Genomic DNA, 27,638 nt, shown 5'->3' with positions numbered 1-27,638 from the left:
TTTTTGAAGAATGGTATTAGTTTAATCATGGCATCTAACATCTAATCAATTGAAAATAAGTGGTGGCTATTATAGTATATTTTCAACTTTGTTCTATTTTTACCATGTAGCATCTTTTGGGTATAATATACCCATGTTAGACAAACTTTCCTAAAAAGTTAAAGTTATGCTCCTATGATTCTAAACTTAGGAAAATTTGACTAATAAAATAATACCAATTTTTATATTTTTTTTACCCTAAAGTATACTTATATAAAATTTATTTTTTAATATAATATTAGATAAAAATATTTTATTAAATTTATCAAATTACACGTTTTCAGACTACTTATATATATTTAGTATTAAGCACGAGTCGATAAAAATCGGCGTGAGAAATATGATGTAAATTAAAAATAAATATAAATTTTAATTTATAAATTAATTTTTTAAAAATTAAATTAGACTTAAAATTTATTTCTAATCACATATTTAAATACACGAATCTAAAATAATAATTAATAAATTTATTAATCAAATAAATTAAGCAATAATAATTTGTAGCACATGCAAATCATATCAACATGTTAAGAATTTAAAACAATAAATGATAATTTTACTAATCAAACAAATTAAACAATAATAATTATTATTAGGACATGTAAATCATACCAATCCAATTCATGTATAAAAAACTCATGATAACTTGATAAATTAGTTAATCTTTCACAGATATAAGATTATATTTAATAATATTTATTAATTAAAAATACACATAAACTAACTTAAGTGTCTATAAACATTTTTACAGATATACCCCTCTCGCTCTCAGGAATCGTACCAAATCCACAGAAAAACAAGACAATAGAAGAGGAATCCTCTACAGTACTTATACTTTTAGGGTAATACTTATATTATTGAGATTTTAAATATATTTGTTGTTTCACAAAAATATATATTAATAGCATGTGTAACAACGTTATTTCAAACCAGTATAATAAATTTAGAGATTAAATTGATAAAAACAATTTGAGCAATAAAAAAAATGGTTTAATGCAATTTGAATGAGTTGAATAAAAAAAGTGATGAATTTATTATAATTGTATTGTAATAAATTGAGGAGTGTGATGGAAGGTGTGTGTGAAGTGTAGTTGACCACGGTTTAATGGAAACCAGCTCAACACATTCAAACCTTTTCCCACTTTGCAACTACCAAAATAAACATTATCATTCTTTACATTTTAATATGCATTTTTAACTTATGTTTTCATTCAAATTATACATTACATATCAAATATAAAAAGTAATAATACAAATATTTTATTAAAATAAATTTATTAAACTTACAAATTAATATCATATTTCCTCTGGTTTATATAGAAGCAATTTGTACATGTAAAAAACAAATATTAAAACACGTTTTGCATAAATATCCTAAAATACTGAATAAGCCTCTAATTTTTTTGTATTAATTTTACTTTTTAAAAACTTAAATATGTCTTTAGATATTTGTTGATAGCGAATAAAGCATTTACGAAAATGACAATCTAGATATAATATAATTTAATTATCTAATCAAAATCAATTTTAAATATAAATGAATACATTTAAACTATCATCTTTGTTATATTTTTCTTTATCATAATACTAACAAAATCTAATAAATATTTTAAATTTAAAAGAGACAATAATATAAAATTAAAATTATATTTAATATATTTTCAATTTTACACAGACATTATACCCTTAAAAAAGTGCAAATAACAATTTCTATAATTGGTCAAAATTTATTAAAGAGTATACAACTAAGAAATATTAAATGAACATTGAGATCATTACAGATTTGTATCTTTCATAATTTTTACTGACATTAGTAGTAAAAAGATTTAAATGAATAATATATATTTGTAACGTGTAAAAGCTAATAATAATTTTAAAAAGCAAGTGTATTATTAATATTTAAAAAGCATTTGAAGAATATTTTTTGTTAAATTGCACACGTCTTATTTTTGAAATAATTAAGGTAAAGAAGTGCATAGTACAGAGTTGTCCTCTCCGCTGTTACACCGGTAATAAAACATTGAGTGGGTCCCATAACAGTAACATTAACCACAGCCACCCATACCATTCATCTTCTCTTTTTTCTGCTTCCTTTTATTCTTGTTCTTGTCAGATCTTCTTCCTTCCTCTTCTGTTCCAATTCCATTCTTATTCTCTTCTGTTTCCATTTCAATTTCACTTCCTGTAAATATCATCACACGCAACAAAAGGGAAAAAAAGAAAACAAAAAAGAAGCAGCAGTAGAAAAACAACACAACCAAAGGTTCTCTTTGGATGCCTTACTTTTTTGCTTTCGTTGATTCAAAGGTGCCTTTGATTTGATTGCTCAAATTCAGTAATGGGTGTCGCTGTTTGTACCCTCTGCTTTTCTTGCCTCACATTCAAACGGTGAGAGTTTTACTCGTGTACTATACTGGTTTCTACGGTTCAAGTTCAAACCTTTTTTTCAGCTTACCTCACTAGCATTATTTTGTGGAAATGTTTTGCCTTTTTTCTGCTTTCTTCTGAATTTTGTAGGTGCTGAGGCACTGTGGGTCGGTTTCAATTTTGTGATGCTGGTTCTGCTATCCTTTTTTTTTCCCAGTTTTATTTGGCGTGTGGTTTAATTTTTTTTAAAGGGGTTTACACCAATACAACAGAACGCGGATGAGGAATCTGAATGCGTTTGACTCAAATTTTACTTCTTACTGGTGGGGTTTGTGCTGTTGACTTAAAGGGTATACTTTAGTTCTAATTACTTTCAAATTAAGGGGTTTGTGGTGGGTTTGTTTCCTGTTATGGGATATCGATTCCACTGCATATCAGAGCCTATTCACTAGGATCACTTTGGTTGGAAATTCCAAATCTGTGGTGCTCTATATTTTGCTTAATCTACTTGCATGAACCGAGAGCATTGAGTTCTGAAATGGTTGTTTTTGTGATGTCTGAGTTTTGAATTATGTGTGACATTGCTGGTTTGCAGAGTTTTGAGTGAAGAGGAGCAGTATGGGAAACAAGATTAAAGAGAGGAGGGAAGGTGAAGCTAGGAGAAGTTTGCAGGAAGATAATGAAGTGTCTACGGTCAGGAGAGTCGTTTGGAGGAGCTGATGAAGTGTTTCCTTCATCTGGATCTCTTGCAAGTGCAACCAAGGACTTTTCAGCTAGTGAACACTCTTGCTTAGCTGAACACATTGATAAGAAGCAGGACACTGGGAACATAGAAGAAGCTGAATCATCCTTACGTGAGAGTGGTGTCTTGAACTATGAGGTTGATTTCATCATCCTTACCTTTTGTTGTTACACTGAATAATCAGATATGATTTGTTCTTTCTTATTTACGCTAGGCCCTAGATAAAGTGAGTGTGTATATACATACTTTTTAAATTTGTTATGATTACAGGCTGATTGATTTGTTCTTGGTGAGTTACTTGTGGATGTTTAGACTAATTTCAGACTTCTGTCCATGCTTGTAGTTGTGCTGGAAAGTCAGCATCTATCTTTTTTATTATTTGACAGAATCCTTTGTCCTAATTGAACTTAGGACCAAGGAATTGTTTTCTAATTTTCTATACTTCAGTGAAACCATGACTATTATAAGTAGTTTGTGTGATGGTCAATTTATTGAGTTTAATCAATACAATTTTTTGGGACTTTAGGATTTGAGTTAATAATTCTGCAATTGTGTGTGAATTGTGCTGTGCTTGTGTGTTTCTTATTTAAAATTAGTGAATATGGTTACCATTATTATTTAAAGAAAAAATGTTTGTAATGTGCAGGAAGCTAGAGCTTTGCTAGGAAGATATGAATATCAGAAAGGAAATATAGTAGCTGCTTTACATGTCTTTGAGGGCATAGACATAGGTGTTGTGACTCCTAAGATTAAAATTGCCCTTTCCAGAAGCAGAGAACGCCGCAAGAGACATTCTCAAAATCATGCTGAACCGCAAATGTCAATACATTCTGTTGGCTTATTATTGGAATCTGTCTTCCTCAAAGCAAAATCTTTGCAGATTCTTGAAAGGTTTAAAGGTATCCCCGCTGGTTTTGTGATTCATCCTTCATAGAGTTTTTTTTTTTTACTCCAAGGGACTTGTGGGCTTTTATTGCATATTAATCTACACAATAGTAAAACCTTTTCAATCAGCATAATGTCCCCCTGATATACTGTGTTACTTGGCCTGATAATTGTGTTATTCAAAATATTTTTTTTTACTTGAGAACTACATTAACTTGAGAGTCTAGTAACCACAATATTTACACTTTGGCAGAAATTGTCTGATGAAAGGATGAGTTTTTTTTTGAAGTTGGGTAGTTTTAGAATCAATGAAACTCTATGGGAAGTGAAAGCATATTCTATTCTAATGTATCTTTCAATCATTCTTGCAGAGGCTGCCCAATCTTGCAAAGTTATTTTGGATATAGTGGAGTCTTCATTGCCTGAAGGCTTGCCTGATAACTTCGGTGCTGAATGTAAATTACAGGAGACCCTGAACAAGGCAGTTGAGCTGCTTCCAGACTTATGGAAACTTGCTGATTGTCCACGTGAAGCTATTTTGTCTTACCGGCGAGCACTACTTCATCAATGGAATCTTGATGCAGAGACTATAGCAAAGATTCAGAAAGAATTTGTTGTTTTTCTTCTTTACAGTGGAGGAGAAGCCACACCGCCTAATCTCCGTTCCCAAATGGATGGCTCATTTGTACCTAGAAACAACATAGAAGAGGCTATACTTATCTTAATGATTTTGTTAAGAAAAGTTACTCTAAATAGAATTGAGTGGGATCCTTCAATTTTAGACCACCTCTCATTTGCTCTCTCAGTTTCTGGAGATTTGACAGCTTTAGCCAATCAATTGGAAGAATTGCTTCCACGGACAATTCATAGAAGTGAAAGGTACTATGCTCTAGCTCTTTGTTATTATGGAGCAGGTAAGGATCTGGTAGCACTGGATTTTCTCAGAAAGTTGTTGAGTAGTAGAGAGAACCAAGACCATGCTCCTGGTTTGTTATTGGCTTCTAAGATTTGTTGTGAGAACTGTTCTCTTGCTGAAGAAGGAGTAACCTTCGCCAAGCGAGTGCTTCAGAACTTGGACGGCAGATGTGATCAGCTAGAAGATCATGCCAATTTCTTTCTTGGTGTCTCACTTTCAGCACAGTCAAAATTGGCTATTTCTGATTCTGAGATGTTTAAGAGACAATCTGAGGCACTTCATGCCCTAGAAACTGCTGCCAGAACGAGAAACCCCCTTGTACTATATCATCTCAGTCTAGAATATGCAGAACAAAGGAAGTTGGATGCCGCACTTCAGTATGCAAAATGCTGTATAAAACTGGAAGCTGGTACTAATATTAAAGGATGGTTGTTGTTAGCCCGGATATTGTCTGCTCAGAAACAGTTTTTGGATGCCGAATCTATCATTGATTCTGCTTTGGATCAAACTGGAAAATGGGATCAGGGTGATTTGTTGCGAACAAAAGCTAAACTTCAAATTGCACAGGGCAAGTTAAGGAATGCCATTGAGACATATACTCAGCTTCTTGCTGTTCTTCAAATTCAGAGTAAAGGTTTTGGTTCTGGAAAGAAGCTATATAAGGTTTGTTGTTGTGAATTGTAATATAACTTATGCTGATAGAATATTTTTGAATCATTGGCCTCTATTCTTGTTATTTTTACTGTTAGAATTGGATGGGTGTGGTTTCCGTGAACTTTAGAATTTATAAGATTTTTCATGAAACCTATGATCATCATGGGTTTGTAGTTAAGAACAAGGAAACGGTCCTGCTAGTCTGTACCTGAGAAAGTGAGATATTAATAGGAACGGTAATAGTGAGGATTTGAACATCATATATTTGGTTTGAGAAGGTAGAATGCATAGAGTTCCTCAGAAGAAGAGTTTTGCTTGTATTATGAAAAAACTGAAGCTTTTTTCCTCTATGCCAGCCAGATATTACCTACCTCCTTGAATAAGGAATTCATTTAATTGAATAGCATCCCTTTCAAGAGGGTGTTAGGTTTATAAGGGCTTTACATTCTTGAAGGTGTCATATTTTCAAATCTACTATGTATCATTCTAGTGTATCTCTACCTCATCTTTTGGAACTCAAACAGTCCTCACATTGTGCCTGAAGAAGTAGTCAAATCTTCTTGGATTGGAAAGCAATAGGATTAATAAGATACTAAAACCCCATTCTCTACTGATTCAAGCTTCAAGCTTTTAAAGAGTATTATTAGTTACGGCGTTAGTTTGACCAACTCGATTTGGTATAAAAGCATTTTTAACTCATACTGGATATACCATATTGCTGAAATATAAATACCTTAGGCCTTAAATAAATAAAGCATGAGGATTTGTTGAACATGTTTATTACTGAATACATCTTATTTTTTTTCTTTCTTTATGGTCTTCTGCTGATCGTCAAACTATTTGGTGAAAGAATGTCCATAGATAGTTGCTTTCTAGGACTACTACTCATGTCCTGGGTGCAATTTATCAGGATGTTCTATTTTATAAAAAAAATGTATTGTTGATTATACCTGCTCGATTCTCAGGTTAAATGTCAAAGCATTTTTTATGAATGAATTGAAGTTAATGATGTTCATGTAAGGCAATAGGATTTAGGCATATGAAATTATCATTAATGTTAAGTTTAAAATGGCTACCTACTTGTATTTGGAAATTCAAAAATTAAATCTTGCTCCAAGGTAAACATCATTGCATCTGGATGCATTTTATTCGTATTATTTGTCTTTGACTTTTTCATTTTTTTTTTAATTTTACTTGTGCAATAAGACATAATTGCTTCTAGCTGCTTACCTTTTTTCCCTACCACACGACAGGACAATAGAGATCGTGCTAGGAACTTGGAAGTGGAAATATGGCATGATATTACGTATGTGTATATCAGTCTTTTACAGTGGCATGACGCAGAGGTGTGTCTTTCAAAATCCAAGGCCATCAAACCACTCTCAGCATCTAGATATCATGCAATAGGTAATATTATCTGACTTTATTTCTGAGTTTCATTCTCTTTCCATTTAAAGTTTCTCCTGAGATAGAAAAGAAGTACGCCACAGGTTTTAATAACTGCCAGATATTATTTGATACAGAGAATATTGTTTATTTAGAGTAATCATTGTTTGCATCTATGCAATATGTTGTTGCATTTAGGTGTCTAGAGATCAGAGATTGGATTAGACCCCAGAGGCATTATTCAAATAAAACATGAAACAATGAAATAGATCTAAGATACTCCAATAATGACAAGAAGCTAACTATGTCAATGTGAATAATTAAATATATTTCTCAAAGTACATTGTATAGCAGCTTCAGAAATCAAAACATATGTTGCATGACATGGTATACATATAGTGTGGTTCAGGAAGGAATTTTCATGGTTTCAGCAGATAAAGTTGAATCAGGCTGCACAATTATAGTAAAAGTGCTAAAATTGAGAATGAGCACTGAAAATCTCTCTCTCAGACTTGTGGGTTGTTTGTTTGTTAAATTTCACAGGCATAATGTACGAAGCAAAGGGCCATTACAAAGAGGCTCTAAAATCTTTTGGTGATGCTTTGGACATTGATCCTGGCCACGTCCTTAGCTTAGTCTCCAGTGCTGTAGTTCTTAAACGATGTAGTAGTCACTCAAATCCAACAGTTAAAAGCTTTCTGATGGACGCGCTACAGCAGGACAGATTCAATGCTTCTGCTTGGTATAATCTTGCCCTTCTTCACAAAGCTGAGGGCACAGCATCATCCTTAGCTGAAGCTGCAGAATGTTTTCAAGCTGCACATGTTCTTGAAGAATCTGAACCTGTTGAACCTTTCAGATGACTCATTCTATACAGGTTGGTCTTCTGGTGGAAGCAAGAGAGCCAGCATGTCTTTCTTTAGAGATTATCCTTCTGTCTCAGGATAGCTAAGAGAGATGCATTGATCATGGTGTGGAGAGCTAGTCCAAAAGAAATTATAGTAATATACTAAACAAAAAAAGATGACAAACTCTCCAAGCAGTTTTGTGATGCAATTGCAATGATTCATGTATTCATATATAATTTTCACTTGTGTTCTTTAGTTGTCAATTCAGAAAGTAATAAATGGAAAATGAAGCATATTCACCCGATTCAGTTTACTTAAGCTACCTACTATATTAATTCCTGTTTAGCCACGGAAGTAGGAGAAATATACACCATTTTTTTTTATTAAATAAGTAAATTTTAAATCTAACATCTTAATTGGATTTGGAATCTCCAACATCTTTCTCTTTCAAATGTTTGATGATTAAGTTTTATAATATAAGCACTATCTTAACACAGTAACCAGTATGAGAACGAATTTTGAACTGTTTGATTAATCAGCAATTTAACCGAAAGGTGTCCAAAGGAAGAGGTTTGATGCTAGATAATTTATTTTAAGGTCATTGAAGGTGCTTAGATTATGATGGTTGACACGATCTTGCGCACTAGGCGTGAATGAGGTGTTGGATTAACAGAATTATTTGATTATGAGTCATAATTATCTAATAAACTTTTATCAGATTTGGTCTATTGTCTCTTTCTGCAGTATCTTTTTTCTACACTTCAATTTCAAAAGAAAATGAATTTTGAGACAAATAATTCGAATGAGTGTGACATGAACCATAAGATAAGTAAATAATAAATGATTATCATGGAGAAATTATAAGGCTTTAGCTAATGACTTTAGATTATTATATTTTTATTATTATTACTTTATTGATGTTATTATAATATGTAACTGATATATTTGTTTGGATGAGAAAGGAAACAAAGAGAAAAAGGAACAAGAAAATAATATAAAAGATATTGTTTCCACCAAAGTCATAACATAGAAATGGGTGATGATGAAGCTCATCAATACTTTGGTCCATTTGGTTGCATAAGTTTTGATAGAAAATTACCAAAAACTAAGATTTGCAAGAAATAAAAATATTAAAAATTTGAAAAATTATCAAAAGTGATAAAAAACGGGAAATTTTCTAAAACATGGTGAATGAAAAATACAACTGGATTAATAAAATACCCAGACTATGGTGGACCATTTATGCATGTAGTTCAGGTGGTCCAATACAATAATTAAGGGTAGTTCGTTTGATGACTAAAATTTCAATATTGTGGATGAAAAAAATAAAATATATTTAAAAATTTAGTTATTTGAATTTAGTTTTAATAGTTTTTTTTTATGGAAAAATGATAGTTTGACAACTACAAAAGTTATATATAACTTTCTTGATGTGATGGATTTAGAAATAAATATATATAATAAAAGATAAATTTGTAATTAAATAATATACAAAAAAATGTTAAAATGGTAGTATTGGGAGTTGTAATATAGTTGTATAAAAAAAATTTTGGTATGTAGGACACTGACACAAGACGGATACGGACACAGAGATAAGTAAAATCTCTAAAATGTAGAACACGAGAATACGAATCTATATATTAGATATAAATTGAAATTAAATATTTATGTGCAAAAGTATGTTTCAGATTCTTTTAGGAGCATGAAAATATTTTTCATGACTGGTTCAAAAGAATTTGTTCATTATTTTACTATCATAATAAAAATTTATACAATAAATTTGAGTTTTTAAAAAATTATTATATTTATACCATTTAAAATTGTGTTAGAACCGTGTAGAATCTTCAAAAATCCAACAAATATTTTTTGAATTAAATACTTCACCGATAAATCCTACAAGTGTCGACACCGATACGTTAAAGTGTCGAGCCTAGTATATATATATATATATATATATATATATATATTACCTTTTATGACAAAATTAACCTTTTTCTTAAATGAACATCGATAAATGTGTATATGAGTTTAATGAATCTTGTTCCGGTCATTTTATTTTCTCAGGTCTAAGAATCCTTTGTTTTACCGTTGGGTACCGTTTACTAAAAACTCATAATATTTCAATGATTATTTCGAATTGAATAAAAGCTTGTTGTGGAGTGTACGGTGGCCGGTCACAGACAGTAGAGTTTGTGTGAATAATACTTGGGAAGAGAGGCTCAGCTGGCTAAGGCAGCAAATATAAAAAAGAAAACGTTTGTTTGTTTGTTTGTTGAATTGAAGATAAGAATGAAACAAATAAGTTCGATTTTACGAACACATCGTAGTGCTTAACGACTATACGAAGGACAGAGTTTGAATCGGAATTACCGAAGCCTAAGCGACAAAAACACACTAAGCTATATAATTCAATTAACACCATCGCCAAATTCCTTTTTTTTTAATTGATTTTTGCATGGAAATGGAATCTTCTTCCACGCCTCCTCCTAAGTTCCGCTTCAGAGACCACTCACTCCCGGAATCTCAAAACTCGTCGGATTCCAACTCCGACGTCGGTTCCGCCTCCTCACCGTCCGTCACTCATACTCACGCTGACCTTCAAATTGAATCCATAACTGCAAGAGTATTTTCTTCAATTTCGTGTTCACCTTTTATTTATGGAAATTTTATTTTCATAATTATTCAACCAACAACATTGTTAAATAACTGGAACAAAATAATGGAACGCACGCGTAGGTTTCTTTCGGGTTTAGTTTGCCTTATTGGTCATTCGATTATTGATTTAGGGCATTAAGCATTTGTGTGATGAACTTCTGGAGCTAAAGGAAGCAGCTAATGAAGATTTACAGAGAAACATCTTTGCTAAGTATTCCACTTTCCTTAGGTAATTAAAATCTCCAACTTTTTCCTTCCAAATGTTTATCATGTATTAATTGAATTCCGTAATCACGTGTGAGAACTAAAGAGAGGGTGCATTTTTTTTTGTCAAATCAACATTTTTTATTGCATAAGGAATTTCATTTGAATGGAGTGTAAAGAGTGACAACAATGCAATCTTACTGAACAAATTTTCAAGCTTCTTTTTTGTTTGTGTACAATATTAAGAGATGTTAACAACAAGAAGGATAGTTTATGTTAAATAGTTATTCTATAGATTGTTGACTGGGAAATAATATTGAGGCGGTGATGGTGTTTTGCTCTCTCTGTGTAGAGTACTGGAGGAAGCTAGAGAAGTGGAAAATGAGTTTGTGCAAATGGAAAACCATTTTGTATCTCATAAGAAACGAGTAAAGGATCTTATAGATCGAATATATCCAAAGATATTGTCCATAGATATAACCTTCGAAGATCATATAAATGTTGTCCCATCTTTCCCCAGAGAATTGGAAGCTCTTGTCAGTGAGTGTTTAGAGAATTTAGATATTCGCATGTCAGAAAAAAAGATAGATGAAGCCCTGCACTTTCTAGAATCTGCAGAGGAACATTATCAAAGCCTTCTATTGCAAGATTGTTCCCATAGTGAGATGATTTTGTATGAATCTGTAATTTCTGAGAGGAAGTCCATGCTTATACAACAGTTGGCACAAATAGCTGAGAATAAAAGAACAGCAGGACCAGAACTTCAAAGCGCACTAGCTAAACTTTGCAGACTTGGTGATAGTCAACTTGCTATTGATCTATTGTTTAAGCATTACCATTTGCGTATTGTGACTGGAAGAGATCATTTACAGTGGGCAAAATTATCTTCAAGTAGTGAGATATATATAAGGGAACTTGCAAGGTTTGTGTTCTCAATCATTTCACAAGCAGCAAGGAGCTTTGTGATGTTGTGTGGAGAGACTTCTCCATATACCTCAGAACTCATGCTTTGGGCTTATCAAGAAACAAAGTCATTTATCGTTTGTTTTGATAAATACATTAAAGGCACCTCAGCAATAAGTGGAGGATTGTCATCTGCCATAAAAGCAGTCAAGTTTGCTGTCATTTATTGTTCTTTATTAGAAAATCAGAAATTAGTGTTGCAGCCATACTTAGTGAAGCATCTCTCTCCCTGCGTGGAAGAGATTTTAAACACGCATATAAAGCATTTTAGGAAAGTGATTGCAATCTTCTCAGCAAGCGATCCTTGGATTTTAGAGAAGTATCTTGTGTCTGGAGTCTTTGTTGGAGCTGGATCTTCAACTCTAGCTGCTGGGGAACAACATGACTATTGCTTGCTAACTACCAGTGGCCGAAAGGTTCTGACATTATTGCAGGTATGTTCTATATATTATTAGATTGCTATATGATGTAAAGTAAATTGCAAAAGATGACTAGGTAATATTGTTAATATTATTGTTTAATTTGTTATTATTTGTTTATAATCAGGCCATAGTAGAAGATATTTCTCCCTTGGTTTCCCTTCAAATGGGGAGTTTAGTCATTAGTGGAATCACTAATCTCTTCACGGAGTATATTGCTATACTTGAAAGAGCCCTTGCTTATGAAACAAGTTCAACTGAACAAGGTAGTCCAAGAATGAAGTTAGCTGAGTCACTACCACAACAGGTTTCTATTCTGGCCAATTTATCAACGTTAGTGCGGTTTCTCTCTATCATGGTAAAAAATATCTTTACCTGCACTGATCAGGCAGAACTACAAGTCTTGAAAAACCTATCAATTGTTCATCAGCTCCAAGGACTTAATGATTTCCTATTGTTTATTGAAGAGGGTTCCAATAAGTTGAGAAACGTGTTCTGCCAGCAATTAATTCTCAGAGTATTGGGTACTTACCATAGACATGAAATGTTTTCAGATAGTCATTGCAATGGCCAGTTGGAAGCTAACACCATCCACAATTCAATGCCCTCTGGTATATTTCAGGTATTATTTTGACAAATAACCACTTAAAGACTATTGATTGTTATGATATATGAACGCAATGATTTTTTCAAGACTTATCTTAGTATGCAGCACTTCTTAATTTTTGGAAGGTACTACAACTAGAAAAAAGGGTGTACATAGCTATGGATTAGTATTTCTTATCTATTTTTGCATGCCAATATGTTTATGCAAGATTTTTATTTTGATTAAATTTTTTGTCACTGTCTTGTATAGGTTTTATTTCTAGAATTGAGGAAAATAGAACAACTTGAGAAAGAGGGTGTGTTTGAAGTGAATTGGTTGATGGGATTACTGAGAGAATTAATGGAGTCTATGTTTATTTGGGTTTCCGAAAACAAAGAGATCCTTGCAACTAAAGAAGAGAATGTGAGCTCAAAACCCGATGAAGCCAAACAGGTTTTTATTTCCTTTCCTTCTATTTATTCTTTGTATGTCTATGCTGAAAGAGTAAAAGCATCACCGCCGCTAATTTGCTCTTTTTTACCAATGTGGCTGCTATTCCTATTTACTGCAAAGTCCTTCTAAAACCGATGATCTAGTTCCTATTTAAATTTTGATTATTTCCATGTCAGTGTCTGTCCCTGTCTTGTACCCAAAATTCACAAACATTTCTGGAAGACACTAGCTTCTTGGGTTGTTAACACCTTTGATGTAATATACAACAATATCCCTACATTCTTAATCACAAAATTCTAAAATCAATTGACTTCAGATGTTAGGCTTAATAGAAATGTTCATTTTTTTAAAGAAAGTTTGATGTAGTTTAAGTCTGGTGTCTAGGTAAGTGAGTTCAAATTTTAAATGGTGAAAAATCTTGAAACATTTTCTTTCTTAACCTCCAGTAGGCAAAATCAACTAACAAGGGTCTTTTTATAGCAGTCAGTAAATCTCATCTTGACACTATGATATTAACCCAAAAACAAACCCATTTTTGAGACTATATTGTTTGCTGGAATGAGATTAGTTGGAAAAAATAATGTATGAGGTTACAAAGCATGACAACAAGGAGACTATTATCACAATTTTAGTTATGTAAAGTGGTTCTTATCCATTTTCTTTTTTCATTGAGCAGTTTCTTTTGGACGTGCAATTCTTGGTGGAAATTGGAATGTATGGAGGATATTTCTCCAACGATCCTTTGCTCCTTCTTACTCTCATGAAATCAACCTTCAATTCAGCCGGAATAGACCCTTTCAAGTAATGCATTATTGGTTATAGTGCTTGAGAAATTCAGTGTTCTCTATTGATCAAAGCTCAGAACTCAAAACTATCTAACCACACATGCCACACATTTCTTTCACAAAATGCACATTCATAACCACACAGTCCCTTTAAGTTCTCTTGTATGATTACATTTGCATCAGTTCATCTGAATTCGCATCATTTGTTCCATTATTTTTCTCTCTTTTGTTCTTCATAAAGAACCTCCTTTCATGATCATATAGTTTGCAATTATTCCCATCTTTATAATATATTTACATATATATTCTCTATAATGGTTTGTCATGATATTAAAGGCAACCAAAGTTTTAAACATTGCCTAATATAGAGATATCTCCTGATGGTGGTCTGGTGTACTTTTTTAGAGATTTAGATGATGGTGATGATGATTGGGCAATAGATGCTGCTACTAAAACAATTCAAAAGCTGTTGGAGATTGAGAAAGCAAGTTTGCATCCAGAGGAGCCTGTAGTTGCCATCACAGAGGAGTCACATGAGCATGAGAACCAAATCAATCAATCCTCATATGGCAGTGATTTTTCCGAGGAAGATGATACAAATTCTTCAGAGAATAATGCAGATGCAGAGAAAGATGAGGTTGCCAAACACGAAACAGAAGGTACTGTTGATGCAAAAACAGCTTCACCAGTCATAGTATTTAGCCCTGAAGAGGGGATCATTACTGAAGGGAGTTTATGCTGATGCTGCAGACACTTCAAATTTAAGAACACTTTCTATCAGCCCTTTGCAATTAGAGAATGGATACTGATTTTGAAAGAGGCAACTGATACAAAAAAAATGACGAATCCAAGGAAACCAAATCAAGATCACACGAATGATCAACATTTATGTAATTTATAATTATAATTTTACTCAATTTTAATTTTATGCTTTGATTTAGGCTACCTAATTTTATTAACTTCAATAAAGAGGTAGATACTTTTTCACAACCTTACTTATAAGATGAGGGAAAACAAATCCTTTCTAATATTTTTATAGAAAAAAATGTTGTAAACTTTCACAAATTCATGAAATTATAATAAAAATTATCGCTTCCATCCAATGAATAACATGGTCACTTGACAACAACTCTTCAATTATTTTTAACCCATAAATCTCTTTATGATGCTTTCTTATTCTTATTATAAATTCTAAACAAGATTGTTTAAAATTCTTATTTTAAAATATAAACTCAAATATATATTTCTATCTTAAAATATAGTTCAAATAAAATTATCATAAAATATTAATAAAAATAAAATTACTCCTTTTAAATAAATTCAGATAAGTTATACACAAAATATAAATTTATATAAAATTAATCTCCTTTCGAAAAGAACTTCGATTATACAAGTCTACATAAAAAGTATATTTATAAAAATTTATTCTAAATAATTATTGAATTATTGATATTTTTCTATCAATAAATTAACTTTGATAACTTAATTATAAAAATATTTAAATAAAAATAACTAATAATATGCCGCGGTTATATATGAACATAGATACAATGATATTCAATTAACAAATAAGTCATTAAAATATCTGTATACGTTTTTCACATGTCATAACTGAAATTCACAATATTTTTTTTTATTCTTATTAACGAGTGACATATCACTTAAACAAATTTCAGTATTTGGTTGGAATTAAAATAGAAATAAAAAAATTTACCAAAATCCAAAACAAGAAAAAAAGGCAAACTTAGCAAATTTAGAAGAAATCAAGTCAGTATTTTATTAAAATGAAAAACTATTTTATTTGGGTTTTATCCCAAGAACCTCAAATTTTCTAAACTATCAAAAGCAATTAATTGCTTGTGGATTGTAAACAATAAATTTTATCATTAAATTACCTGATAGGTGCCCAAACAAATTAAAAACTAATAAAAGGGAATACAGATTTTGATCACAAAATGCCAAAATCAATAAAACGCATTTGGAACATTATTAGTTGAGTCTTTTATTAGGATGCCAAAATAATTCTATACCGTGGAAATTTGTGTCTAATATATATAATGACAAGAACATTTTGAATGAATATTTGTTGATAAAGAATATATTTATTTTAGATGCTTGTGTTATTGATAAGGTGGATAAGAGTATTGTGTATCTAACCTACATTATGATTAATAAATTTTATTTGAATATTTTTTTAAATCTAAATAATTGTTTAGAATTTGATTTATATATTTATATTTAGATCTATAGAATTGAAATTATTTTGAAATTTATATTTTCTGATACAACTTATTTTTTTTTATAAAGATTAAATTTATTTAGAGTAATATTTAATTATGTAATTTTATTTGAATTAAGTTAACAGAACAAGTAATTTAGCACGCCAACACTGTCATACTGAAGGAGGGAATTTCAAATTAATTTGAATCTCTGATGCAATAATGGGAAGATTAGCATTTAACACGATTCATTATTGAATTGAAAGAAAGCAATGAACCAAAAATGGTGAATAATTAATTCCCCTTTTCAAAGAAGCAATAGAAGAAGGAAACTGCAATTTGCAGGGTACCATCTATGTAACGGTTAGTTTCCACTTTTTCAAATAAAATACAATTTTGGTGAAAGGGAAAAAGAAGCTTTGTTTCAGGTTTGTTGACCGTTTCTGAGGCTCTCAACACGCTCTTCCACTTTCCTTTTCTTTCTTCTTTCCCTTAACACACTCTATACATGTATTTCATGCCACCACTTCCACTCATTGCCATCCCTCTACCCTTCTTCCCCACGTTTTTCCTTTGAATGGGTTGCTTTTTTGGTTGTTTTGGTTCCTCCAAACACCCAAAGAACAAGCGCAAGGTTCTTGTAAGACACTTTTCAATCCCCTCTTCCCTTCTCAACAACAACCCCAAGATTCTCTTTTTCAGTTTTTTTTTTTATAAAAATCTGATATTTTCTTTCATTTCCTTAACCCCTTTTCTTGTTTTTCTCAGCAGTGAACAGAGCTAAGTTGATTTCTTTTTTATCCTTTTTTTTTTCAGAGAAATGGTTGTACCAATGGCAAGCAAGAGCAACCTAGTGTAACTTTGGTTCAGGATTGCCCCAAAAATGCCGTTAACCCTATACCGCAACTCCAGTAAGTAATCTAATGAACTTCTATTTCATTGGTTACATTTTATTTTTGAAGCTTTTTGGTAAAGAGAAATGTTGTTTGCTACCTCTTTGGTTGATGCAGGGAGAAAAGTGAGGAGCGATTAAGTGTAAGTAGCAGAAAGAAAGTGACATTTGATTCCAACTTGAAGACCTATGAACGTAGTTTGGTGAATGAAGTTGGAGAGAGCAAGAGTGAGGATGGTGGAAAGGAGGAAGCTTTGGTTCAATCAAAGTTATCTTCCTCTGAAGATAATAGTTGTGTGACTTCAACGGGGTCTTACCCACCCAACCATAGGTACCAGAATTGCCGGGACAGTGAGGATGAGGAGGAAGAGATTGATTATGGGGACAGTGATCTTGGTGATGAAGATGACGATGTCATCAGAGAAGAGTGCAAAGAATTGGGGAGGGACTTTGGAGAAGATGGCATGGTGGCAACTACTGCTGCTGATCATGTGTTTGTTGAAGAGGTTGACGTGAAGTCAATCGAGTCCAACCCCAGTGCTAGAGACAGAAGTGTTTATGTGCATCCTGTACTGAACCCAGTGGAGAATCTCACTCAGTGGAAAGTTGTCAAGGCTAATAAAACACCATTAAGACCTCAGAAAGAGAACGAGTTTGGGGGTGTCAAAGAATCACCTTTCAGCTTGAAATCAGAAAGTGACACACCAAAGAAGTTGAACCAGGAGATCCCTGTTGATGCCAGCCTGTCAAATTGGTTGGTCTCACCAGAAACTACACCTGTTAACAAGGCTAGCTCAGTGGCTTTATTTGCTGGTACCCCTGACAGGAGCACCCCACAAAGTCCATATTCTGTGTTCAGTCATGAAGATAGGCCAATTTTAGGTGCATTGACATTGGAAGAGATCAAACAATTTTCGGCTACTTCTTCTCCAAGGAAGTCACCCAGTAGGAGTCCAGATGAGATGCCTATTATTGGCACTGTTGGGACCTACTGGAATGTTGCAGGCTCTGCAGAAGGTTCTGGCTCAGTCTCTTCCTTCAAAGGAATTCCGAACTCAACAAGCAAGTACAGAGAGGTAAAGATGAGGTGAATTTTAAGAGATGTTATTACTCATTAGTTGAGGGTGAATTCTGATTTGGACATACACTGGTGTGGTTGTGCAGGATAAGAGAGTGAATTGGCACTCAACCCCTTTTGAGACAAGATTAGAGAAAGCTTTGAATAGAGGTGCTGCTTCTTATGTTCCTCGTGTATTTTAGACAAGCTTGATATAGTGTGTGGTGTGGGGAAGCGAGTGAATTGTGCAGGGAATGTATTTTATTTATTCTTTTATAAATATGTTATAGAGTGTCAAGTGTTTAATTTTGTATTATAATTCGTACTTGGCTGTAATGTTCATCATGTTATTCGCAGCTCTAGTGCAGCTTATAACGAGTAATAGCAATAATTTCTGTGTAGTCTCTTGGTGAGATCATATTTCGTGTTTCCATGACGTCAAATAAATCATACGATATCATATACATTCTTTTGTTCTGAACCGATGAAACTTGCACCATAAATCTCTATCCAAGCTGTAAAGGATACACAATCTGTTGCTCTATTGCACTCATAATAGCACAACTAGTGGTCTTTAAGGTTATAAAGACACTTGTTCACTTTCTTATAGAAGTTAATACTCCAACAGGAAGAAAGATGCCCATGATCGTCTCCATTTACACACCACCACCTTAGCATCTTATCCCACACTGTCTGAGTGCTGGACCTGTCTGCTTGGGCAAGAAAATATCAATTCGCACCCAAATCATTGAAAAGATTATGGCTACAAGTATTGACCAGAGGATTACAATGGTAGGGGTTCTGTTTTGCTTTCCCATTAGCCCTTTGAGGAAAGGATACAAGTGCACAATGACCCACAAGGAGAAGAAAAGCTTCCCAAAGAAAGGTCCCCATGAGTCATAGCCATTGTTAATGGCGTCAGAGATTCCAGCCACAATTCCCACCATATTTAAGATCACAAGACTTGTTGGTGGGATAAGAAGAGCAGTCCACTTGAAGAGATAGAATTGTGCAAATGAAGTATCATGTGCTGATTTTGCTCTCACAGAGAAATTAGTGTTTACTCCACCAACTTTAAGAAGTCCTTGAAATACAGCAAAAAGGTGTGCAGATACACCCCCAATGACCCAGAATTGCTCATTGCGCCACCAGTCCTGAATGCTAACCCCACTCCAACGAAGCTCTAGCACGCATGTTAAGATGATGGAGATAAACAAGGCCATTAACCAAATGCTAGCAAGGTTTGACAGCTGCACAAAAGAGAACTTTAGTGAGACGATATTGTGAATAACGTTGTTTTCCCTTCTTTCTAAAGAAATAGTACTAAGTAATCACAAGAAATCACCATTGGTTCTGATAAAATTTTCCATTTAATAAAAACCAAATTCAATCACGTGGTTGTTCTCTCTAGCCAAAATCATTTAAAATTCTTCCTCAACGGGATCAAGTTAAGTGATTGTAGTACTAGACTGCTAGTATATAATGTTAAGAAGTAGCAATAATCTTATTCTTTTGAACACTCTTTTATTGAATTAAAATTTTTGAAAATTAAAAAATTTAGTGAGCCTTATTCAATGAATTCCGTTCATGAATTTGTAATTTCCAATATTTGAGAGAGTGCCTCTGCTAGCTAGTGTGTGTTACTAGCATTCTTATGTTAATGAGGAAAGCAAAGGCATGCGGTATACAAGTTAATTGAATATAAATGCACCTACAGTAGGGAGGATGAACTTTCCAGTCAGAAGACAGACAGCTGGAATTGTACAGTAGATCAGCAGGGGGATGGAAGTGAATGGATAAACGATTGAATTAGTGTAAGCCAACCTCTGTAGCCATTTCAGCTTTCCACTATAGTCGTACCACAAAGGGCAATAGCCACTAAAGAAAATCTCAGTAGAACCCGAAGCCCATTTCAGAACTTGGTGCAATCGATCGGATAGATTTATAGGAGCAGATCCCTTAAAAGCTGCTTTCTTTGGCATGCAGTACACTGATTTCCATCCTCTACAATGCATGTTAAACCCAGTTAAGATGTCTTCTGTGACTGAGCCATATAGCCACCCAATCTGCAGAAAAAAAAATGTCAAGATGACTTCATTCCTTAGCAGTCATGAAATTCTTAGTAACTGCTTTCATAAGGGAAATAAATGTCTGATTAAAAAAATGCATTATTGTTTCTTGATGGGCGCTGGAGCCCTTCTAACTACAAATCTATAAAACAGTTTCCATTTCAAGGACTTCTGTGTACAGAATGCAAAAGGGAAATAGCTCATTTGTAATAACTGGGTTACCTCTTTTCCCCATTCAGTTTTCTCTTCATAGTCACAGCTTATAACATGAATTGCTTCCTTAATCAGCACTCGGGTGTTTGTGCCTTTGGGAAGTCCACCATCTTCCATCAAAACAGAAGCAATGAAAACCGGTGATTGTCCAAATCGTTTCTCTAAACTTTTCAGGGACATGAAGGATAATTCCTCTTCCTCTTCCTCTTCGTCATCAAAGTCTACAAGCTCTTGATCAGACTCGTCATCAGATGAAGACTCAGAGTCACTAGAACAACAGCTGCTAGATGAAGGCCAGCAACAACTCTTCATCTTTGGCCTTTTATCAGAAAGTGGATCAAAGCCATATAATGCTTGCCTGTTGAACACACATCCAGTACCAACATAAAGAGGACCTTGAATCCCATCAAGGCATTTCATGTTGATCTATGATACAAAGAAAGCAACATTAAAAGGAGTAAAGATCAGTTAATGAAATTGCAATTTGTGTAAAAGTTTAGAAAAATATCCCTTACATCAAAGAACACTGTATTATGATTAGCATATCTGTCATTGCAATCGATGCCATCAAACCTTTTTGGAAATTGGACATAACAGAACTTCTTTCCAAGTTGGGGGTCCATTAAAAAGCACATAGACTCCCTAAGAACCTTGCTGTTATTGATGTATTGGTCACAATCCAGATTTAATGCAAAAGGTGCATTGCTAAGCACAGCAGAAACTCGAACCTTTTGAGAAAATAGAACAGTGCAAAGATTATAGACAGTTTTGCTGATATCATCTTCTTATAAATCGATGGAATTAAAATACATATTTGAAGTTTTAGGCTTTAAGCTACTTACCAGAGTATTCATGGCACCAGCTTTTCTGTGGTGTTGATATCCAGGACGTTTTTCCCTGGAAACATACACAAGCCGTGGCAGTTCCTTGCCTTCCTTGTCCAGTGCACCAGTGCTTCCTAGACGTACCTGCAAAGTTAAGTCCATGGATTCAGTTTTTGAGTTCTTGTTTTGTTAGTATCCAAACTTCTGAAGAAAGAATTAATATTTTTCATACTGAAAATTAACATTTTTATTTAGCGGACGTAAATCAATAAAAATTAACATTTGTTATAGACACAAAATCTAAACGCACATAAAACAAGAAACAACTGAAGAATGCAATCGCCAAACCTGAATTATTCCTGGATGATCATCCATGTTGCTCCCAGGCCATGGGTTTCCATCTTGCATCACCCACCCTTCTTCTGGTTTTTTCAGAGCCTTTGCAACCAGTACATTAATTTTCACCTTGAATTCTTCGTACTCTCTCTGCAAAAGCGCAAAGGAAAGTGCCTCAAGTCTCACATGGGCAGTAGAACAACATAAAAAAAACATCAAAAGCAACTTTCATGGTTTAGTTATGTAATCCTCACCTTCATAGCCCTGCGATCCTTAACAAATGTGGGGTGCACCTTATCTTTCAAGTAATCAAGTTTCTCAGAGAAATAAAACTCAGGTGCCCTTGTCTCAATGTTATACATTTTACAAAAAGGAACCCATATTCTAGCAAACTCAGCAGTTTCTGACAAGGTATCAAAGAGAAGCATTGAAGCACTGTCATCTGAGACATAGCAGGTAACCTTCTCAACAGGGTAATCAACAGACAAGACTGATAAAACCGTATTTGCGGTTATAATAGGTGGTTCCTTAAAAGGGTCCGCAGTGGTTACAAAGATATCAACTGGGGCTAGAAGGTTTGGCACCTCTTCACGCTCAAACCTTAAGGACAAACGTTCAAGGTAAGTTTCACGAGTAACAGGAAACCACTTGGGAAGTTGGTCAACTATCCAAGATAATGCAAGCCAGATTTCACAGACTACAGAGATTATCCATAAGGCAAGAGCATCATGCACTGGAGTTGTGATGCGCAAGTGGAAGAAGAAAACTAAAATAACGAGACGCAAGAGTATGACTATGCGATATGGGTTGATTAGGCTTGAAGCTATTGGAACCTTGCGCCACAATGGTTGCCTTGCCTCAGCCAAACTGCAAGGTGCAACACCTCCAAATATTACTCATTATTGTTGTCACAACAACAGAATTTAATTAGAAAACATTTACAGCGGAAAGTTTTTTTATACTGTTATGTAATCATAGTTTGTTATGAGTATTTTAGAAGTTATATCCAGAATGATTTCTGTTTTATTGACAAAGTAAATTTTTTTATTCTTACATTCAATAAAGGTCAAAGATAGAGAAAAATAGTTTCATATATCCATTGTTAGCGTTAAATTTGTTTACATGAACATCCAAAATAAAAAATTCGATCACTTTTCTACATCAACAATTCATTAATCAATTGGATAACATTTTATACTAACAGTATATATAAATTTATGTCTACATAGATTATGAGTTCTTTAATTCATTAATGATGTAAGAGAAGACAAACTTACAGATTTTCATCTTCTTGATCATTGCTCATTAAATTTCTCTTATCTTTCCGTTTCTCTTCATTGCTGTAGAATGCTTTCTGCGCTTCAAAATCCTCTACAGAACATAACACCAACTCAGAAAAAAAGTGTGTAAATTAACAGAAAGATCAGAGATAGGAAAAGCATTGTGATGGAGCCTAATTAGCTACTAAGGAGTAGAGTTTGTTTCCAATTTCCAAAGTTAAATTAATAGAAAAAAAGGCGTTCATGATCACCACTTCCGGCCACAGAGAATGCTTGACCATCGTTGTGTTGATTGTAGTCTCCATTCTGCTGCAAAAAAAGACACAACAGAACCTCTGCACTCAAAATCCAATTATATGTATCATAATGTTGAGTACAAAACAATTATACTTGGAGAAGCAAGCAAAATAAGGTGGAGAAAATTGTTGAATGAGCAAAGTGAATACCTGGTCCGAGAAACGGAATCCATTTCGGGAGTGAGAGCCAGTGGCTGAGGCTGCGCTCATGACCATTGCAACTAGCAAGCGTGGATTGCGGAGAGAGCAGAAGGGTATTGCTAATATAAGAAATGGAAGGTTAAGAGTGATGATAAAGGAAGAAGGATAAGCGCTATTTGAATGTAACCATCACCCTCAGAGTTGGCAAGTCGTGAATTTGATTTTGAGTCGACAATTACTTCATTTTCTCAATCATCATAACTTCACTTGCTTACTGTTAGATGCTACTTCTGCATGCATGCATGCCCATGCAAATAGTACCTAATCTCTTCTATCTAAAGTACTTGAAGCTTCAGATGGCTCGAAACTTCAGTTTTGTCTTTACAAGATAACTTGAAGGTTCATAAAGGGAGAGAGGAATATGTATTTAAATTGACTTCTATTTGTCAATGAATACGTTTTTCATTTTTCTTCACAGTTGACATCACTAGGGTAAATTAACATATAAGGAACTTGAAGTTTCAGTTTTATCTAAAAAAAACTTGAAGATTGAGAAAATAATATGTATTTAAATTGGCTTTGTCTAAGTTAATAAGCTATCTGAGAGTATTAGACTAAGATATGCATAAATAAAATAAATTTAGAAAGACGTCTCTTTTGCATTGTCTGTGGTTCACAACATGCTAATTATTTTAAAACGAAACACAAACTGAAAATCTTACTCTTGATGATGAAATTTTGGGCACACGACCTCCAACTGTGTTGGGAAACACTGTTTCAAGGTTTTAGCTAAATAAAAAACTGTCTTTTTACATTACATCTATGTTGATTGCTGATCCCATAGTGGTAGATTTTCTGTAAATCAAAAGCTGATGTGTATATTTCTAAACTAGTTCCTAATTTTTGTGTCGAATTAGTAGTTGATGGAAACATTACTCTCCACGCAAGAGATCTAGTAATATAAAGGATAGGCATGTTTTTGTGAACAATTCTTTGCATTTGCACCTTTTCGTATCAGATTGTTACGTCAATTTTGATTAAGTTGGCACATCATAATTTTGACATCTTTTATTCATAATACTTTCTATGAACAAAGGGATCTATCTGTTTACGTCCTTTTCGTTTTCTTCTCATAATTTGCTAACTTTTCTCAGAAAATTCCTTTCGGTTTGTAATTTTTATTTCAACTTGTTACTGATAAAACATTAGATCTTATTTCATGTTTATTATTCTTGCCGCCAATAAACGAAAGATATACTTTTTAGTTATTTTATTTTATAAGCGTAAATTGCTTTATTTAGTAACAGCAGGACAAAAAAATTAAACTATTTATACATAAGTTTGAGACTAGCCAACTAATAAACCATTACGTTTGGAAAGGTATTTTCACCCTACATTTTAATTACTGTTCCTCTATATAATTAACTTCAAAATTTTATATATAATTTTTCCTATTTTTTCTTATAAAATTCATAGCATACCATATCTAAAATCCGGGAAAGAAAAAAATATACAAAAATAAAAGAATAATATTTCAAATATTATTATTCACTTACACATTTGTTACAAGTTAAATATATATAAATTAATTATATCAGACTAACCGATTTATAATAAAATTAATTATAACTAAAAATAGAGATGAAACTAATACTGACTAATTTATAGTAATAGTACTAATTTATAATAAAAATTATTTTAACTAACAATAGAGATAAGACTAATATATATTAACTAGAAATAAGACTAATACCAAGTGATTTATGATAAAATTTATTTTAACTAACAATAGAGATAAAACTAATATCTCTATGAAGTCGAGGAATGAATATCCACTCATGCCTAAATTTGGAATAAAAAAATGAAAAGTAAGTGGAGTTAATACTTTTGTGTAGACATTGACAAGTTGTTGTGTTGAATTAATAGAGGAAAGCTTAATCAATCTAGAAAGTAATTTATCACGAGTCAAGTGACAATTAATCTCAATATATTTGGTTCTCTCATGAAAGATAGGAATGTGAAGAATAAGTTTATTGTCACATAACATCAAGGTAGGTTTAGGAGAAATACCAAAGTTATGAAGCAAATATGTGAGTCATTGAATCTCACAAGTGACACCATTAAGAGCACGATAGTCAGTCTCAAAAGAACTTCGCAAAACTTGGCTTGCTTCTTAGATTTCTAGGGTATAAGAGAAGAACCAAGTTAGAAAGAGAACCCAATTATGAATTTACTAGTATCAATACAACTAACCCAAACAAAATTGCTAAAAGCTTTGAGTTGAAGTTCACTAATAGAAGGAAAGTCCATGAACAACTTTAATGTAACGAAGGATACAATAAAGAGTTGTGTAATGATTATAGTGAGATGAAAAATGGATTGACTCGAGTGTTGAACGACAAAAGTAATATCAAGTTTGGTATTTATAAGATATACCAACCTACCAATCAAATGTCTATATGAAGACACCTATAAGTTATAAAACAAAGGCTCGAAAGATTGATGCAATTTGGTGCAATAAAAAAAGAGTAGAAAAAGATTTAGAATTCAACATATTAGTATCATAGAGAAGATCTAAAGCATTTTTTTTTTTACAAATATTGATACCATAAGTTCCACATGCAACCTCAAAACCAAATAAATATCTTAGATCACCAAGATCTTTTATCTTAAAACTGGCATCCAATATGTTTTTAATGTAAGAAATGATAGATAAATCATTTTCAATGAGAACAATATCCTTAACATAAACCAATAAGGCAGTGAAGGAAGTCTCATTTTTCAAAGTAAAGAGAGTAGTCAACAAAGGATTGTTTGAAACCAAGAATTATAAGAAAGGTTGATAATTGAGCATACCATTGAAAGTTGACCTGCTTCAACCATAAAAAGAGCGTTGTAACTTATAGACTTGACCATATCTGATATATTGCACACCCAAAGGCAAAACCATATACACCTCTTTTGTGAGATCACCATGAAGAAAACACTTTTCAGAAAAGATGTGGGAATAAAGTTTATTAGCAACATGGATTAAAGCATAAGACCAAAAAAGGTTGGGAAGGTTAGATTAAAATAAGAGAGATAAAGTCATATTGAATAAATGTTTATGCTTCCTTTTTTTGTTGAGGGGTTTCAACGCATGTAGTTTGATGTATAATACTACTATATTGAAAAACAAATGACTCAGGTAAATTCCACACTATTATCTTATCAAATAATTTTGATTTTTGCATCAAATTATCTTTCAACAAAATTAACAATTCCTTCCAAAAGAGGGTGTATTTTAATTTTAGAATACATTGGGAAAACCCAAAAAATCTAATATGAGCAGTAACAATAGTAATACATTAGTTATGACCATGTATAGATGTACAATCAAGGATTCCAAATATCAACACATGTTAATATAAAAGGAGAAAGAGATTTATAATGAGAAAAATCAATTTCTTTTGTTAACTTTGACAAGCATCACAAACAATATCTCTGGAAAAATTGAAAGTGGAATAATGTTGTTTCATGACTAACATGCTTTCATTAGATAAATGTCCTAATTTGCATAGCCATATATTAATGAGCACTTTATTAAAAGAATTGACATAATTGAAGGGATTTAATATAACAAGAGATGTATTGGGAAGGTTAGAGGTTGACTTAGATTTGTACATACCTGCTTCAATATTAATTATACCAATCATCCTCTTAGTGGTGAGGTCCAGTGTATCAGACACTTATTAATGTGTGGAATTAGTTAATTTGAAAATAAAGATCAAATTAAATTTGAAATTTAGTAGATATAACACATTAGTCAAAACAAGAAACTTTGAAATGTGTATGATATTAAAATATTTAGCAATCAATTGTTCTCCACTATAAGGCTTAACAATGATGGGTGAAATGTCCCGTTGTGTATTTGTATCTCTCTGTGTAAAAGTTCGACCCTAGGTGAAAATTCTAAATTTTGATTTACCTTCCATCTAAATCTAGATACAGAAAAAAAAATAAACTTATAAAATGTATGATACGAGGAGAGATAAAAAAAAAAAATGTATAATAAATATTTTTAGAAGAAAAAAAAAATACTTGTATAATTGTCTCGAAAATTTATGGATCGACTATCAAGAGAAAAATAATATCCTTTATTTTAAATTAATCAGTTAATTATATTATATTAACCAGTATTGTCTCCCTTTCATTTGAACGTGTTAGAGGCATTACTATGTTTCCTATTAATAAGTGAAGTATGAATTTCATGGCACTACCAAGGGTTCTTTGTAACATGAGAATTTCAAAAACATGATTTATTATGTCCATAGATTCCAGATTTCTAATATATTTAGTTTTGAACATGGCCTGATTGTTGTTTATATGTTGTGCATAATTGTAGTGTTCTTCTTTTAATGTCCTAATTT

The 27,638-nt window shown here is 32.8% G+C and overlaps 3 protein-coding genes and 1 pseudogene across 8 annotated transcripts; 3 read left to right on the top strand and 1 right to left on the bottom strand.

Moving 5' to 3' along the window:
* The first annotated feature begins 2,086 nt into the window (after window positions 1–2,086).
* Window positions 2,087–8,141, top strand: NPGR2 (no pollen germination related 2). Of its 3 annotated transcripts, none has more exons than XM_068636994.2 (6): window positions 2,087–2,427; window positions 3,002–3,286; window positions 3,795–4,047; window positions 4,405–5,612; window positions 6,857–7,010; window positions 7,533–8,141. In XM_068636994.2, exons 2-6 carry the CDS (start codon window positions 3,086–3,088, stop codon window positions 7,850–7,852), a joined length of 2,136 nt encoding a protein of 711 aa, XP_068493095.2. In that variant the 5' UTR covers window positions 2,087–2,427; window positions 3,002–3,085; the 3' UTR covers window positions 7,853–8,141. The 3 variants fall into 3 exon arrangements, with proteins under 3 accessions (XP_068493095.2, XP_090160615.1, XP_090160614.1); XM_090304489.1 differs by having other exon boundaries at window positions 2,106–2,302; XM_090304488.1 differs by having other exon boundaries at window positions 2,136–2,756.
* A 2,036-nt stretch (window positions 8,142–10,177) lies between these two features.
* LOC137829943 (exocyst complex component EXO84B-like) lies at window positions 10,178–14,830 on the top strand (annotated as a pseudogene). The gene is made up of 7 exons (XR_016522924.1): window positions 10,178–10,460; window positions 10,624–10,721; window positions 11,049–12,093; window positions 12,206–12,700; window positions 12,935–13,117; window positions 13,794–13,918; window positions 14,308–14,830. The product of XR_016522924.1 is annotated as an exocyst complex component EXO84B-like (transcript).
* Window positions 14,831–16,532: 1,702 nt separating this feature from the next.
* Window positions 16,533–18,551, top strand: LOC137829950 (eisosome SEG2-like protein). Of its 2 annotated transcripts, none has more exons than XM_068636992.2 (4): window positions 16,533–16,761; window positions 16,938–17,032; window positions 17,132–18,089; window positions 18,178–18,551. In XM_068636992.2, the coding sequence occupies exons 1-4, from the start codon at window positions 16,699–16,701 to the stop codon at window positions 18,271–18,273; spliced, it is 1,212 nt and encodes a 403-aa protein (XP_068493093.1). In that variant the 5' UTR covers window positions 16,533–16,698; the 3' UTR covers window positions 18,274–18,551. The 2 variants fall into 2 exon arrangements, with proteins under 2 accessions (XP_068493093.1, XP_068493094.1); XM_068636993.2 differs by having other exon boundaries at window positions 16,549–16,755.
* Window positions 18,509–23,437, bottom strand: CESA4 (cellulose synthase A4). 2 transcript variants are annotated; one of them, XM_068636990.2, is made up of 10 exons: window positions 23,239–23,437; window positions 23,044–23,101; window positions 22,790–22,883; window positions 21,767–22,379; window positions 21,525–21,662; window positions 21,195–21,320; window positions 20,868–21,080; window positions 20,362–20,778; window positions 19,786–20,136; window positions 18,509–19,320 (listed from the first exon to the last, which is right to left on the bottom strand). In XM_068636990.2, exons 1-10 carry the CDS (start codon window positions 23,302–23,304, stop codon window positions 18,742–18,744), a joined length of 2,655 nt encoding a protein of 884 aa, XP_068493091.1. In that variant the 5' UTR covers window positions 23,305–23,437; the 3' UTR covers window positions 18,509–18,741. The 2 variants fall into 2 exon arrangements, with proteins under 2 accessions (XP_068493091.1, XP_068493092.1); XM_068636991.2 differs by having other exon boundaries at window positions 23,044–23,098.
* Window positions 23,438–27,638: the final 4,201 nt, after the last annotated feature.

The sequence above is a fragment of the Phaseolus vulgaris genome, chromosome 7 (genome assembly GCF_051622355.1).
Source record: "Phaseolus vulgaris cultivar YP4 chromosome 7, ASM5162235v1, whole genome shotgun sequence".
In the NCBI taxonomy this organism is placed as follows: Eukaryota; Viridiplantae; Streptophyta; class Magnoliopsida; order Fabales; family Fabaceae; genus Phaseolus; species Phaseolus vulgaris.
This window is presented reverse-complemented; position numbering and strand designations above follow the sequence as displayed.

What these genes read in the sequence shown, in the direction of transcription:
- LOC137829950 (XM_068636992.2), top strand. Translation starts at nt 16,699, where the DNA reads ATGGGTTGCTTTTTTGGTTGTTTTGGTTCCTCCAAACACCCAAAGAAC. An exon ending in AACCCTATACCGCAACTCCA is followed by an intron (nt 17,033 to 17,131) that starts GTAAGTAATCTA and finishes TGGTTGATGCAG; the next exon opens with GGAGAAAAGTGAGGAGCGAT. An exon ending in CAACAAGCAAGTACAGAGAG is followed by an intron (nt 18,090 to 18,177) that starts GTAAAGATGAGG and finishes GTGGTTGTGCAG; the next exon opens with GATAAGAGAGTGAATTGGCA.
- CESA4 (XM_068636990.2), bottom strand. Translation starts at nt 23,304, where the DNA reads ATGGTCATGAGCGCAGCCTCAGCCACTGGCTCTCACTCCCGAAATGGA. An exon ending in GATCAAGAAGATGAAAATCT is followed by an intron (nt 22,380 to 22,789) that starts GTAAGTTTGTCT and finishes TGCACCTTGCAG; the next exon opens with TTTGGCTGAGGCAAGGCAAC. An exon ending in ATAATACAGTGTTCTTTGAT is followed by an intron (nt 20,779 to 20,867) that starts GTAAGGGATATT and finishes TTTGTATCATAG; the next exon opens with ATCAACATGAAATGCCTTGA.
- NPGR2 (XM_068636994.2), top strand. Translation starts at nt 3,086, where the DNA reads ATGAAGTGTCTACGGTCAGGAGAGTCGTTTGGAGGAGCTGATGAAGTG. An exon ending in GTGGTGTCTTGAACTATGAG is followed by an intron (nt 3,287 to 3,794) that starts GTTGATTTCATC and finishes TGTAATGTGCAG; the next exon opens with GAAGCTAGAGCTTTGCTAGG. An exon ending in GATTCTTGAAAGGTTTAAAG is followed by an intron (nt 4,048 to 4,404) that starts GTATCCCCGCTG and finishes TCATTCTTGCAG; the next exon opens with AGGCTGCCCAATCTTGCAAA.